Here is a 15,147-nt window from a genome sequence, read left to right as displayed (position 1 = left end):
TGGTCTCTTTAGCTTCACTTTTTTTTATTTTTAACCTTAATTTTAATATCTTTCCAGCTTGGCGTTAGGCCTTTTAGCTGGTCTCTTTAGCTTTTTACCCCCTTTATCTTAATTTCTGGGGCCTAATCCAGGCGCAGATAGCAAGCAGTGACGTTTTCTGCCGTGGAAAACTTCTCGGCTGAGTTTCTTGATGGCAGCCCTTTGGCTCCGCGCACAAACACAACAGCCAGTTTCCTTCCCGAGACGCGGTTTGAATGGGTTTTGCTAATGAAAAGCTAATCAGTGCTGTGTGCTAATGGCATCCCCGGCCAAAAATACAGCGGATCTGCTGGGAAGGCTGAAATCAGCACCCTTTGTGTGAGCCGTACCAGCCTTTCACAGCTATCAGTCCACACGCTGTAATTATTGCAGTTGAATAAATAAATGAAAAAGCTGCTATAAACAACAGTGGTGTATGTGTATATCAAATATATACAATTAACTTTCCATGGAGGCAAATGCAGCCACCGAATCAAAAAGTATTTGGCTTATTTAATTTGTTTTGTAGATAGGAGAGTCTGTGATTTCAGCCAGCCAGTGGTAAAACAGGGAAAACACTTGACCCTCCTAATTAATTTGCTGCCAAGGGATCTTGGTGACAAATTAAGAAGCCCCAGGTCTGCCTGCTGCACCCAGTTACAATTTCAATTGTTCACACAACTAAAGGAAGGGAGTTAAATGTATGCTCTTGCCTTCCTCTGGGAAGTTTTACTATGGTGCAGGTGGATCCCAGAGCTTTGTCTCTAAAGCTCGTTTGTGCTTGCTTAATAAGCTTCACAGAATCTTTGAAAGGGAAATTTCTGCTCCAAAGGGCTCATGGAGGCCTTGAGAGATCCTCTCAGCCACCCCTGTGGAATCAGCTCTCCCTGTGTTGTTCCTGATGGATTTTTCTGAGCCTGGGCTAGGCACACCTCTGGTGACAATAATTCCATGCTATTCCCAGCAGCCTGTTGTGAATCACCTGTATCTCACTTTTGAGCAGATCCTTCACTGTCACCCAGCAACAAAAAGCTCTTCCCCTGGAAGAGGACAGGAGTCCCTGTGAACAGCAGAGAAGGGATAAGTGCAGGGTTTTATTGTACAGTGGTTTCCCGTTTACAGTGGGACCAGGGATGCTGCTGTTGCCACAGAGGTCTTCACAAAGGCCAGGCAGCTTTTGGTGTTCTCCCTGTACACCTGAAAATATTTCCAGAGCCTTTGCAGTGAATTAAAGTGTTAAGGCTTTCTACATCTTCCACGCAGTGCCCCAGCATGAGCCCTGGGGAGCTGAGTACCTGCTCTTCTGGCTGTCTGGGCCGCTGGCTTCCCTAACCCCAGCAGGATTGGTTTTGCATCACTTTCCAAGGTGATAACTACTTCCTACATGACTCGTGCATCCATCGAAGAGTCTGTGAGCACAGTCTGAGTGGTCAGAGAGGAGCTTTAGGCAACTCGATCTGGAGAAATCAGGCTCTACCGTCTGCTACCACAAGGAACAGAGATTCACAGTCTCGGGCACGTCGTCCTCCGGGGTTTCTGTGAAGCCATCTCCAAAGCCCTCTGCTTCCACCAGCTCGGGTTTCTTGTTACACATAGGGCAGAGCTGGTTGCGGATGGCGGATGATCTCATCCAAATAATGAGGTTCCAGCGTTCCCCGGAGGCAATGGGAAGTGCCCCGTGGATCTGTCCTCCTCGGTGTAACAGCCCCTGGGCTCCCACATGTTCAATCTCTATGTACTTTGGCACAGGGGTAGGCTCCTGGAACAAAGGGAGGTGGATACAGCATTACACCAGGAAGTCCCTAGAACAATGCTCAAATAACTTGAAACTTTTACTTGTCACCTCTTCACCCACAGCACCCAGTGAGCAATGCAGAGAGGGTTCACTGCACCTCTGAAATGCAGCCACTTCAGAGGTGGCTTAGCAGCAGTTCAGTACAACTGTTTTCCAGTTAGACATTCCCAGTGCCAGGTCCTTACATTTAAAGACAGAGTTTCAATCCAAAAAAATTTCACCAGTGTGTGGGAGCTTTTACCCCTCTCTTGCCAGGAGAGTCCCTTGGAAATAGGGGCTACAGATTTAGGTTTAAGTCTCATCTGAAATAAATTTCTTCTCTCTCTCTCTCTCAGCACCTTCCTGCTCACTGTTTCAGTTGTGGAAAGATGAGCTGGTTTGTGTCACTCCAGCTTCTACTACGATAGCTGTCTCTGTCCTCTCTTTGATGCCTAAATACTGGTAACGTGCTTGTAGCAGAAAAGGCTCCTGGATAACAAAGACACTTAAAGAAAGGGGGAAGGGACAGAGCACGTTTGACTGTCCCAAGTGAATAACTGTTTTTTAGAACACAGTCAATGCCTTGAAACTGGAGGAGTTAGAGGGGAATAGAATCGGGGTCCAGATGAGGAATATGGTCAGTACCTGGCTGAAATCCCCAAAGTACAAGTTGCCTTCTGTGAAGTCTTTTCCCAGTGAAACGTTTAAGGTGACTTCTGCATTGTCATAGTGAGAGCTCAAATCCAGATCTTCGTGTAGCGAGTACTTGACAACAAATGCTTTATGGCTGTCCAGACAGGCACCCCCCAAGTCGGGATAAAGCAGCGCCGTTATGGGCTGCAGGTATTTTTCACGCAGGGGCGTGATGAAGGTTTCATCCATCCCAAGTTCATTTAGCAAAACCTGTCTCAAAGAGAGAAGATGGGAACAGCTGACCAACTACATCTGCTGCTTCATCAGAGCTGCTGCAAAGCTGCCTTCTCTTCTGACCCTGCTGCTTGCTCAGATGAAGAACTTTAGAGCAAAGGCTCCAGCTACAGGCAAAAGGAGGAGGATGAAGGTGGAAGATGATGGGGAAAAGACAGAATACGATCAAAATGTGAGTGTTCTTTAAAAATTGACTCCTTGATTTGTGTATTGCTTAAATACAAGGTGCTCTTTGCTCTGAGATACCAACTCCCATTCCCTTTCCCTGCATTCCCTAATCCTTTTGTCTGTGTAACACATATGCCCTCGATCCTTTCAGTTCAAGGGGGCTGTACTCAAACTGTGCTGTGCTCAAATTATAGACATTTTGGAGGGGAAAGGAGTGTGAAGCGAGGAGGTAAGCAGAGTCTGCTCGTGAAGACCCTCCCTAAAGAAGCACAAGAGATAGTAAGTCCTACCCCATAGTTATTCATAGTGTTGGGCCTGCCTTTAGGCATATCCGACTGCTCAAAGTTCTCCAGCTCATCCACAAAGGCTTGGCAGAACTCCTCTGTGAACACTGGGAGTCGATAGATCCTCTTATCTGTCAAGAGAAGGGAGACACTGTTTGCTGGGGAAAATAACAAGCGAGAGCATTCTTGGCTGTCGTGCTCTCTAGCTCTACTGCGCTGGTGTCAATGAGGACACAGGACCCACGTGCTGCACTCTGTGCTCAGGCTGGTCAAAGGGCTGGGAACCACTCCCTGGGATCAGCTCTGGGATGTATTTGTTGGTTTTTGTGTTGGCCTCTCGTTTCCAGGCTTCCCCATCCAGTTGGGAGATCTGGCACTGATTTAAATTCCTGCTGTAGGTGCCAAGGAAGTGTTTGGAGAGTCTAGAGGGAGGGCAGTGAATCAACGGCTCGTCACAGGCAGCCTGAACACAGCCTCCTGGAAGAAGGAGACTCAAGGTCATTTAGGGGATGTGGGATTCACTCATCCAGTGCCAACCTTCTGGGAAGACCAGACCTTCTGAGCTGCCTTTCATGGTAAAGCCCTAAAGGGGAGCTCGGTATCGAGGATATAGAAGCTGAGACAAAGACAGTGAGGAAATCATGCCTTGGACAAATCCAGGAGCCCTGCACACACACATTTGTTTCTTTCTTTTTGTCTTGAGAAAAGGAGGCAACTTTGCAGCTTCCCCTCTACATTTTGTCAGCATTTCTGGGAGACAGCTTCACAGACGTCCTCCAGGGAAGCTTAAAACCCAGATCTCATTTTAAAAGACTCAAATCTAGACTGAAACTATTTCAGTTCAGACTAACCAACAGGGATTGTCTGAAATGGTAAAGCACTTGGAGGGGCAAAACCAAGCTCCCCAGGGCTAACAGTGTTCCTTCAGCAGCCTCCCCTGTGAGGTTGTGGTACAACCAAAACCCCAGCCCTGCTGCAGCTAGAGCCTCTGATGAGACACCAGCAGACTGGGCTTGGAAAAGCAGAAAAGCGGATCTCACCCAGAGCGTAACTGCTGCACAATACTGCCTCTCCAGAGACTCTTGTCAAGCAGAAAATAACATCCTGTTTGCCTCAGCTGTGTATCGAATCTGAGCTATTAAAGACAGGCCTTGAAAACAGCTGTCAGCACTGAAATTGCAGTGTCACACTGTGAGATCTTTGTGGCTGATGTGTTGTTTTCTTTACCTGAGAAGGACTCGAGGTAGCGCAGGAGACCATGGAGTTGGGCATCTGGTGATGTGCAGTATCTCACGATTTCTAGAAAATCTGGGGCCAGGAATGAATCCTGGTGTCAAGGGAAGGATGATAAAAATACATAGAAACACAATTAGCCTGTGCAGTCTTTTACAGCCCAAGTGGGAAATGGACTTTCAGGCAGCCACAGGAAAATATGTACGGTAGGGAGCAAGGCTAATAGTTCCACTTGGGTTACTTCTGTGGCAGGAAACGCAGAATGTCCCTGGTGTTTTTCTTGGTGGTTTAGGTAAGTTGCTGCTTGCTCTGGTTCATGGATTTCCAAGTATAACTGGCCACATTTATCCTTAGTGTGATGGGAAAGAGCCTAGCTCACCTCATGGAATCCTAACAGGTAAGTGCAAGCCTTTCTTAGTACATTTAGCATCTTGTCATGGCCTCAGCACAACAGAGTGTCTGTGCTCTGCTTTAAGCACTTCCCCACACAGATCACAACAGACAACGGCAGAACTTGTTACTAAAGGATCACAGAGCAGTAAATCTGTGAGAACTTGTGTGTGTGTTACTGCTGATCTGTGGTCATTATCCAGCTGGGAAATCTTGGGTCTAGCAAATATGAGAAAATTCAAAGCAGGGTAGCCCACAACAAGGGCTGCCCTGCATTTGCAGTGGGATATATACATGGAAGCAGCCTGCTGCCCCACTCCAGCTGACAGTCACTAGGCTGTATGTTAAACCCATAAATGTTGATTTCTGTGGGTGTTCGTTAGACTTCACTGACCCTGTTCACTGCAACGATGCTTTAGGTCTAAATTACGAACAGTATTCTGAGTCCAGTACCAGGTGCTGGCGCAGCTTCAATCCAGAATGACCCTCATCTGGCTGTAAGCCAGGCAGAATCTTGCCTGGAGGATATGCTACGCTGTAAAAGTTTTAAATTCAGTTTTAATATGATACACTTCAGTTTTAATTCAGTCCAGCCCTAGCACTGTGGGCAATCCCAATTTCCTACTGCAAAAATAAACTGTCAGGCAATGCCTTGGGTGCAAAATAGATTCCAGACATACTGTCTACCTGCAGAAGGTACACTCCTGGGTGTTTCTGTTTGTAGCTCTTCGAGATGATAGCTTTACGTTCCACTGACTGATGAATTAACTGTTTTCTTCTCTGCACTTCTGCCTCAATCTGCAAGTAAACAATAGAGCATACTGTTAGAAAATCAAAAGGGATAATTGAAACAATTCCAGAAATTTGCTTATTGTTCTAAACGAGTTATTTTTGTTCCAGGCACCTCTGGGAGACATAGTGTATGCCTTTTCTGTAGTTGAGACAAGTCCAATAAATATCTGAAATGCCCAAGAGGGATTTGAGACACGTTCTCATTATGGCTGGCTTAAAAAATAACTGAAGTTTTTCCATGGACATGTCAAGTGGAGCTGCAAGGTTTCAGCCCTTTCAGGCATTCCGATGCCTCATGAATTGCCAGCATATGCTTTAAGAATCTGGCTTATGTTCTGATAATATAAGCATTGTCTAAAATAAAGATATTTGCTGGGAGGGAGACAGGACTTGTCATGAAGGGATTACTGCTAAGTGTTGGGACAGGCTGATCTGTCATTTCAGAGGAAACAGCTGATTCAGGCAGCTCTTCCTATTTAATAACCCCTCGTGAGACTAGTTTATAACGTTCCTCAGCAAAAAAGGAAGGAGGGTGTGACTGGTACCCCCTGCTCCCAACCCCTGGTGATGTGGTTGGCATAACTAACACCATTTTATAAGGCAAGCAGCCACTCTCTGTGACTGAGCGGGTCATGTATTCATTCCCTTTCCCTCATTATCAGGCCAGGAAGGTCCTGTGAACCAAGTAGACGAACCAAACAGATTTTTTCTTCACCTCCCTACCAGCCTCAAGGTCCCTGGGCACCAGACCAACCAGGTGGTGTTGATGACCCTGTCACAGAACAGAGAGGCGTTAACAGCACCCTGACCACTGTCTATAAAATCAGGCACTTACAAGCCTTAAGTGGGGAACTTGGGCTGGAACTGCTGCTGGACGGTGAGAGATGTGACCCCTTCCAGGGCCACCATCATCATCATCTGCTTCCTCTGAAGACTGAGTGAGTGACATATTCTTTGTTATGATTTTTCAAGTCTACATTATGATGGTTATATTGATACAGCAAACCTTGCATTGAGATCTGACCCGATCTGCAGAGGGGCCAGGTGATTAGAAAGTTAAGTTAGGAACTACATGATTAGAAATTATAAAGTGAGGATCTAGAAATCCTAAGTTGTATTATAAATTCTGTATTACACTGCTTATTGTGCTATGTTGATTCTGCTCGTAGAAATGCTGTGCCATTCCAATAATAAATTCTGTGCTATACTAATCATAATATCCTGTTAAGAAAATAAGGCCTTAACTACGATTTAGTGCCAACACCATTCTGCCGAGAATCCCTAAAAGAAGCTGTCTGTCCACTTTGTGTCGGGTGAATTTGGAGCTGGTTGTGTGACAGATCTTTGTCCCCAGCCTGAAAAGAAACACAGATCCCTCCCTAAAGAGTGCCCTGAGGGCAGTTCTTGCAATAACCTTGTGTGGCAGACCTCCTGTGAACTCTGCAGGACTCCCGGTGATCCCATCGCAAGACACCCTTTAAAAGTCAGGGACAAAAGATGCGTCGAGGAAATACGAACTAGAAGGGTGCTGGAAGCCAGGTAACTAAAACCAATTAGGGAGCGGCATGGAAGGCCATTCTGGTAACGTGTTGAATTACACTATTTACTTCCAGGGTGTTGCCAATAAAAACACATCACCGACAGCATCCAGCCACGGATCAAGGCGCCAGGAGAGGATTTTTCCCCTTTGGCCTCTGTCCAGCACCGCCTTTGATCAGGACACGGCGCCGGGGAGCTGCTCCCCAGTTCTGCCAGGGCCAAGCCCTGGGGCGTCAACAAGTCTCCCCGGCTCAGCGCCCGTGTCGGTCCCCGGGGCCACACGTGTGTGTGGAAATGCCACGGGTGAAGGGCGAGGAGGGGGATCCCCTGAGGGAAGCCGGGGTGCGGTGTCCCCTCCCCGCCGCGAGGCAGGCCCCCCTGAGGCGGGGGCTCCCCAGGGCCTCCCCACCGTGGGGCCCTTCGGTCCCCTCAGGGAGGCGAATCCCCCGCCCCTCTCCGACCGGGTTTACCGGCGAAGCCGCGCTCACCTCCCGCACCGCGGCTCTGAAGTCCTCCTCGCTCCGGCAGCCCCGCTCCCGCAGCGCCTGCAACACACCCGGCCCGTCACCCGCCGCCCGGCCTCGGCCTCCGCGCCCGGGGGAGGGGTGCCCGCCGCCCCGCCATTACCCGCCCGTGGTCGCGGCGGAGCTGCCCCTCGTCCCGGTACCGGACGTGCAGCCCGTAGCGCCCCACGAAGATGTTGTCCGAGAAGAAGCAGGCGCAGGCCAGGAACGGGCGGCCCGCGGACATGTTTCCCGCCGGTGAGCGGCACCGGACGCGGGTCCGGCCGCCAAAGGGCTCCGCCGCGCAGCGGGGAAGGGCCGCTTCCGCCCGAGCCGGCGCGAGCGAGGGCCCGTCGGCAAATTCCGAGCAGGGAGAAAAACGCGGAGAGGGAAACTTGCCCGTTTTGCCCAATTTTAGGCTTTTTTTTTTTTTTTTTTGTCATTTCCGTGGCGTCACCACGCCCGGGGCCTGCAGCGATGCCTCTTCCCCACCGCCTTCATCCCTGGCAGGGCCCAGGCCGCGCTTCCACCCCGTGTCGGCCCCGCGGCTGACTCTCGGTGCTGCCGCGGGCAAGGAGCGCCCGGGGCCCGCGGGGGGACGGCGGGGGGACGGCGGCGGGGCGGGCCAGCCGCTGCCTTGACGGGGCGGGGGGGTGCTGATGCAGGGGTCCGGGCCTGCTCGGGGCGGTGACGCTCTCCGAGGGTTATTTGTAGACGGTCCCTGAGAAGTAGGGCCACGCCCCTCCCCGCGGGCCGTAGTGCAGGCGGGGGCCGCGCCCGGCGGGGGCAGCCCGGCCCCGGGGCACCGGCCCGGCCCGGCCCATGCTGGCCATGGACTCGGCGCTGCAGGTGGCCGAGGAGGAGGTGGTGGCGGCCGAATCGTGCGGCCCCAGCAGCAAGTTCGAGGACATTTACCGGCTGCTGGCCGAGGGCTGTTTCCCGCCCAGCTTCTGCTCCATCAAGAGGAAGAACCTCAAGCGCTACGCCCAGAAGTTCGTCGTTGACGGTGGGAATCCCGGTGGCAAGGCGGGACAGCCCCGGCGGGGCTTGCCAAGGAGGGCGGGGGGCACAGCGGCAGCGCCGGCCTTGCCCTGAGGAGGGGCGGCCGCGGGGATGAAGGGCCCGAGCGGGCGGGGAGGGCCCAGGGACGCCGCAGAGGCGGGGGGGGACCACAGCGACCCGCTGGCAGGAAGGCAAAGGCCTGCCTGCCCCCGCACATGAGGACAGATACACCTTCCCCGCAGCGTGGGGAGGATACGCGGCTTCTCTCATGCCACTTCCGTGCCTTGGCATCCTTTTGGGGCGCAGAGTGGGAATTGTGGCAACCCGGGGTAGGCTACAGCTGGCCTCTGGAGACCGAGGTGGCTTTACCTTAGCTGGAGGATTTTGCTCAGCCCTGGGTGCAGAAAGGAGGTCACTGGGTTTATGGGGGATGATTCCAGTTTAGCAGCTCATCCAGAGGCGTTACAGAAGCTCCCAAGGCAACAGTCCCCCTTTGTTGTGTCTGACCTGTTTTTCCCGATGTCGAAAAACCCTTTCACAGGGACTGAGTCGCTGAAATGGCCGTGAGAGCATGTTGGTTTAGATAAACCTCTCGCATCTGCAGGTGGCTGCCTCTACTATGTAGGACCCAAGAAGGAGGAAAAGCGTGAGGTGATTGTGGATCCTGAACGGAGGCGGCAAGTCTTTCTGGAAAGCCATTTCACCGAAATCGGGAACCACCTGGGCCAGAAAAAGACAGTGCACCGGATTCAGAGCCGGTACTACTGGCTGGGGATTGTAAAGGATGTTGTGGACTGGGTAAGTTGAGAGCATTGACCATGTCCGTGACCAATGAATGTCCCTGGACATTCAGGCAGCAGTCCCAAGTGAGCAGTGAGAAGAGCCCTGATGCAGGGAGGATGTTGTTTCTAGTGCCTCTTGCTTTGAAGCCACATACTTTAGTAATTCTGCAGGTGAAACTGTTGGAACGTCCCAAGGCAGCTGGATAGATTGGATGTCTTTTCCCCGAGCATCAGGAAACCTGCACAGGTAGGCCTCCTTGTGCAGGGCAGTTTTGGCCAGCATGGAAACGTGGGATTGTTTCAGAAGAGTGTTGCTGAGTCTAGCTTTGGGCAGTCTGGATTCCTACCAGAGCTGCCCAGTTCCCTAAATTATTGTAACAGGAGGAGCTCAGTGTTTCTGCTGGCTCTCCTCGGCCACTTTCCCTCATCTGTTTTTTTGCTGAAAGTTCCCTGCAGCAGGGCTCTGCAACAGTGTGGTTTGAAAAAGTGTGGTTGCATTGCATGGTCCAAGCGGCTTGTGCTCCTCCAGCATCCCGGGGCTGATGATTTTTCTAGCTGGCAGTAGAAGTTTAAAATACAATAAACAATTGTCTAAAAACAGGGTGAGAAATGTCTTAGCTATAGGCCACGTTGAGAAAATTGGTTATTGTGTCAGAGAAAGCTGTCAGGTAAGTTTTGTGAAAGGTGAGCTGTGTTAGCCTGTTGTGCTTTGTCCTCTTTTTGTTGCCCCTCGCTATTTTTATTGGGTGGAAGGGAGCTGCTCAGATGTGCTGTCCATCTCATAACCTATCTGAATCTGACAGAATTCATCAGCATATTTTAAAGTCCTTTGATATGTCTTTTCCCTGTCCAGATCAAAATGTGTGAAACATGCCAGAACGCAGAGCACAACAAGAACGTATCGCGGAAAGCAAGGCCTGTCAAAGTGGAATCACCCTGGGAAGTGCTGGGATTAGACATTCACGGTGAGTGTTTGTGCCTGACAGACAGGCTTTCCAAGGCTGCCACGCCAGCGTCAGGAAGCGTGGCAGACTTGCTGCCGCACGCGCGGGAGTGAAGGCTGCCTGCGTCTGTGTGAGGAGGTGCCAAGGAGGCCACAGCAGCCTACCAAGGTGCAACCTGATCCGTGTCTCTGGCTCCGTTCCCTCTCCACACACAATGGGAGTTATGGGCGTGCGTTACTTCCCAGAATTGAGACCGTGATGGGTGTATTTTTGCTGACAAAGGTCACAGAAATGTACTGGCCAAATGACATTGCGGAAGAAAGCTGTCGCTTTTGCAGTGATCGTTTTGTTGGGCTGGGTTTTTAACTTGCCTCATTTGGGTGATATTACGGCATCACATTGATTTTTCTTGATGCTTGTTTGTGCAGGACCTTTTCCTGAGACGAGCCAGAGCAATACACATGTCCTCCTTGTGACTGACTACTTCACTAAGTGGGTTGAGGCGGCTCCTCTACAGAAGAAAGATCCTTTATCAGTGGCTAAAGCCCTAGCTACGATTTTTTACAGGTGGGTCCTCTGTTGCTGGTTGCATTGCACCTCTGCAGTGAAATGGGGTGCACTGGGATGTGTGTTGCAAAAATACTCAATGTCCACAAGATGGTTTGCCACGAGATCAGAACTCTCCCTTCTACAGGAAGGACCATGCAGTGCCTCTCAGTTGCTCTTTACAAAGTACTTGGGAAGAGCCTGTTAATCTCTTGTTATCAGGGGAGGGGAGAAAGAAGCAGAAGTGGTTCTCTGAGTACCCCCAAGGCCGGGAGAGCTAGTGCCCCAGTTCTCTGCAAAGGTTTTAAAACCACTCCCTAATTCATCCAAGAAAGTGTTTATTTTGCACTCACATGGTGTGTGTCACCACGTGACATTGTCCTTGTGGCAAGCTCATGTGGCCTGTAGAGATTTGTGTTCAGAGCAAGAAACTTTGTTTGTTTCTCCTGCTGTCTCATCATTCCAAAGCAAACAAGCTGAGCAAACAGACGGGGCCAGCAGACCCCTCTCTGCTCTGGGGAGGTGAGGTCATGCCAGCCTCTTTAGGACCAGCTCTACTGGGGCATCTCTGTCCCATTCGTATACTGCTGCCCATGAGGACTGAAAGTCCCTTTTATATCCCATTACCCATCCTCTCTGCCCTGCAGCTGATGGAGTAAAACCAGTTGTTTGTCTTTTTCTCGTTCAGGTTCGGAGCATCCAAGAACATTTACACCAGTCAGAGCTGGGACTTCTGTGAGGAGGTAGGTCAGGTGCTGGGTGGTTCAGGGAAAAGCAACGTGACCTTCAGCAGTTTTTTGGGGCAGCAGGTCCCGAAGGCAGAGTTGCAGTGTTCCACGTAGGGCAGGCAAGGAGCTGATGCTGCCTTCTCCCTGAGCCAGCCCTGTTGTGGGCGGGTAGATGGTTTGCCAGTGCTTTCACCCCGTCAGGGATTTCAGGTTGTGGTTCTGTGGTGCAAGTCCTCCAGCCACGCTCAGAAAGAAAGAACCTGTGAGACCATGTCCATGAGATTCCTGCCCTACCCTGGGATTACCCCAGCTTCCCAGTGCTGTGGAAAGCCTCAAGCACAGGAACAGTTGTTGCAAAACATTTTCTCAGGCTCTAACTTTTCTGGGGAGCTTTTCCTGCTGAGCGGCATCTCCTGGCATGGCAGCAGCGCCGTCTCGTGCTGTGGAGGCTGCTAACCTCCTGTGGTGCAAACCTGCCTTGCTCTCCCATGGGCGTGACCCCCCCGCCTTTGCAGGTCAGCCGGCATTTGTGTGAGCGCTGGAACATCTCTCAGATCCTCACCACCGCAGACCCCGCAGACTGCGCAGGCCTGGACGACCGCAGTGCTGAGGTGCTCAAATCCTCCATCTGCAACGTGGTGAACGAGAAGCCCAGTGAGTGGGACGCCCACCTCGACCCCGTGCTCTTCGATTTCCGCACCTCAGTCAATTCCGTCACGAAGTACACCCCCTTCTTCCTCATGTTCAACAGATACGTGTGCCTCTCGTCCGAGGTAACTTCCCGGCACAGGAAAGTCTTGTAGGAGGTTTGCCAGTAGCGTGGTTGCAGAGTAACACCCAAATATCTGTACCTTGCAGGTGGATTTTGTCAAGGACTCTAAAGAGCAGGGGGCTACCTCTGGTAAGGCAGGCAGCCTCCCTCCATTCACAGCCGCGGTGCAGGAGCAGCAGAACGCAGTGAAAGAAATTGTAAGTCTTGCAGTGCCTTGAAATCATTTTCCAGTGGAGGCCTCCGGGGTCCCTTACACCAGAGAGATTTGCCCATACAAGGATTGTGCTGCAGCATGTGCCTGCTCAGGTGCTCAGAGAGAGTCCCTGGCTCCATCTGTGCAGAAACACCATCTCACAGGAGTCCTTTGCCTGCGGGCTCTCTCCTGGCACTGAGCTGACAGGGTTGAGCGTGGCAGGGAGTACACATGCAGCTGGGAAGGAGCAAGGCAGAAGCCCATTAAGCACTGCCTGAGACTCCACAGGTCTCTAAGAGGAGAGGTGACCAGTGGCACCTCGATGCGTGCCAAGGCCAGCAGGCACAGAGCCGGCACCATTTGGTACCACAGGGAAGCTGGTGGTGGTGCTGCTCGGAGCTGGGTGATGAAATAAGAGGGACTGGCTTACCCCATCAAGGCTAATGAGAGCTGTGCCCCAGCGTGCCCAGCACTCTGCCTTGTAATCTGCATCTTAAATCAGCCAAGGGAGTCCATCCTCAGGCAGGGACAAAAAGCTTTTAGGGACATACTGTGTAATTAAGAAGTTTTAAAGCAACCCTGCCCCAAAATGGAAGGAGAGAAACTGGGGAGGTTGGGGCTACCATGAAGACTCGTGGCCCAGTGGGCAGAGAGCTGGATTTGGGGAGCAAAGCCAGCATTCAGTTCCTGATTGTCTCTAACATGCTGGGTCACCTTGGGCAACTCATTTTGTCTCTCTGTTTCTTGGTTTCCCGACTTGAAAAATGACCTCAGTGTCCCCTGTAAAGTGCTTGGTGATCTGTGTGCCAAAAAATAATAGACAAGGCTTGAGTGCTTTGTTTGCTCAGTCATTTCTTACGCTCAGACAGGGTTATGTGGTCTTCTCTGATCCCACCTCGACTGTGATTCTTCTTCCAGGGAATAGCAGCAGTAAAATGAGATGAGAGGGAGGAGCTGAACATGTGGGATCTGTGCCCTGCTGATCCCTTTGGCAGCTCAGGCTCACTGGCTCAGCTCTCCTTCTGTGAAATGGAGATGCACATCGTGGCACGGGGCAGGGAGAGTTCTGTCTGGGTAACACCGAAGCATCCTGTCCTGTCTGTAAGGGCACTTCTGGTCTCTAGGTCACGAACACTCGCCTGCAGACAGGCCAGGACTGGGGCTGTAATTAACAGGAGGTGATAAAAGCGTCTGGGTTCTCCAGCCTAGATCCCCTTCTGCCTTCTACGGATGGAGAACCAATGGCTCCTCTGAGCACGGCCATGAAATCATAATTTCTTACTGTCAGGTCTCCTGCTAGTTTGGGGTTGGTGAGAATAAGGCTGGGAAGACCTTGCTGAGTCTCCCCCTTACCCGCAGGTCCAGCCAGCTATGCTGGCACTTGCTGGCACAGCCCTGGCTTGCCAAGCTGAGCTCCACATGCTGCAGCACCGACTCTCACTCATCGAGTTTGTGTGAGACAGAGTTGAGCTGATTTTTAGGCGGTATCTCAAGGCCCAGCCCAAGCAATCTGCTTTACAGGCGATCGCCAACATGACCACAGCCTACAAGCGGGAGCGGAAGAGTGTGAAAAGGAAAAATCGGGGCCTGCCCTCTCTTGCCTTCAAAGTGGAAGACAATGTGTTTGGGAGCAATGCTGCCAGCTCTCTGAAGAAGCTGAAGAAGGGCCAGTTTGTGTCGTTTCAGATCGAGACAGTCCTGCCACCTGAGCAGAGTATGTCCGGCGTGAAGAAAACCAGTTAGCCTCTGGGGCTGTTTTGGGGGTCCAGTAGCACGAACTGTCCCTGAGGTTTGTGGCCCAGCTGTGTGGGAGTCCAGGGTGCAGACGTGCCTGCTGTGTCCTGCGGAGAAAGGAAGGGGAAGGTTCAGACAAGGGTGTCTGTTCAGTCCCGTCCTGGTCCAGATTTGCCCTTGGACCGTCCCTCTGACCGTGGGAAGTGGCACCATCCTCATTTACACTTTGGCAGTGAGAGACTCGGTCTTGCCTAAAAGCTCCATCTTGACTATGGCTTGGAAATTGCCCCTTTGGGAGTAATTGTATCAGAGCCTGGGGAGAGATCTGGGTGCAGATGAGAACCAGAAACTAGACCCGGCTTAGCCACGTCACAGTATGTTTCCTCCAGCTTAAAACTGTCCTCCCCACTGTCAGCCTGAACCAGGAAGAGTCACACCGGGTCTGAGTGCATTCCCAGTGGACGTGGGAATGGCTTGAAGTGAGCTCTTTTTTTTAGTTTAAGCACTAATTAGCACAAAATTGACAATAGGACGTGATTATTTTTGGTTATCCAAGCAGAGAAAATTAATTTTTCCTTTGTAACGTCACCATTCTGTTCTCTCCAGAAATGGAGTGAACTCTAGGAATCCTGTACTCCGTTCCTAGGCTGGTGAGGGTTATAGGGGTGTTTTTAAGCCCAGCACCCCAAAAACGCAGGGAAGCTTTGGGGTGATGACACTGAGCAGCCCCGCAGTCACAGAACCTACACACTACCATCCCTCAGAGCTAGCACGGGGACCTGAGGGGGGAAAAATAATTTGTAAGTCAGGTTTCTTGA

The 15,147-nt window shown here is 51.4% G+C and overlaps 1 protein-coding gene and 1 long non-coding RNA gene across 6 annotated transcripts; one reads left to right on the top strand and one right to left on the bottom strand.

The window, feature by feature from the left end:
* Window positions 1-1,092: 1,092 nt before the first annotated feature.
* OGFOD2 (2-oxoglutarate and iron dependent oxygenase domain containing 2) lies at window positions 1,093-8,202 on the bottom strand. Of its 5 annotated transcripts, XM_074921181.1 has the most exons (8): window positions 7,753-8,202; window positions 7,614-7,670; window positions 5,482-5,592; window positions 4,399-4,498; window positions 3,727-3,729; window positions 3,178-3,302; window positions 2,438-2,695; window positions 1,093-1,777 (listed from the first exon to the last, which is right to left on the bottom strand). In XM_074921181.1, the coding sequence occupies exons 1-8, from the start codon at window positions 7,873-7,875 to the stop codon at window positions 1,502-1,504; spliced, it is 1,053 nt and encodes a 350-aa protein (XP_074777282.1). In that variant the 5' UTR covers window positions 7,876-8,202; the 3' UTR covers window positions 1,093-1,501. The 5 variants fall into 5 exon arrangements, with proteins under 5 accessions (XP_074777282.1, XP_074777281.1, XP_074777283.1 ...); XM_074921180.1 differs by lacking the exon at window positions 3,727-3,729; XM_074921182.1 differs by lacking the exons at window positions 3,727-3,729; window positions 7,614-7,670.
* LOC141967414 (uncharacterized) lies at window positions 2,719-6,619 on the top strand. The gene is made up of 3 exons (XR_012634695.1): window positions 2,719-2,891; window positions 4,697-4,801; window positions 6,313-6,619. It is a non-coding gene; the product is annotated as an uncharacterized LOC141967414 (long non-coding RNA).
* Window positions 8,203-15,147: the final 6,945 nt, after the last annotated feature.

Source organism: Athene noctua, chromosome 17 (assembly GCF_965140245.1).
Source record: "Athene noctua chromosome 17, bAthNoc1.hap1.1, whole genome shotgun sequence".
NCBI lineage: Eukaryota > Metazoa > Chordata > Aves > Strigiformes > Strigidae > Athene > Athene noctua.
Note: the sequence above shows the minus strand (reverse complement) of the source record. Positions and strands in the feature narration are given on the sequence as shown.

Coding starts and splice junctions, on each gene's coding strand:
- OGFOD2 (XM_074921181.1), bottom strand. CDS start 7,875: ATGTCCGCGGGCCGCCCGTTCCTGGCCTGCGCCTGCTTCTTCTCGGAC. Junction 4,499..5,481: donor CAGGAGTGTACCTTCTGCAG/GTAGACAGTATG, acceptor CCTTGACACCAG/GATTCATTCCTGGCCCCAGA. Junction 2,696..3,177: donor ACACTATGAATAACTATGGG/GTAGGACTTACT, acceptor TCTTTGAGACAG/GTTTTGCTAAATGAACTTGG.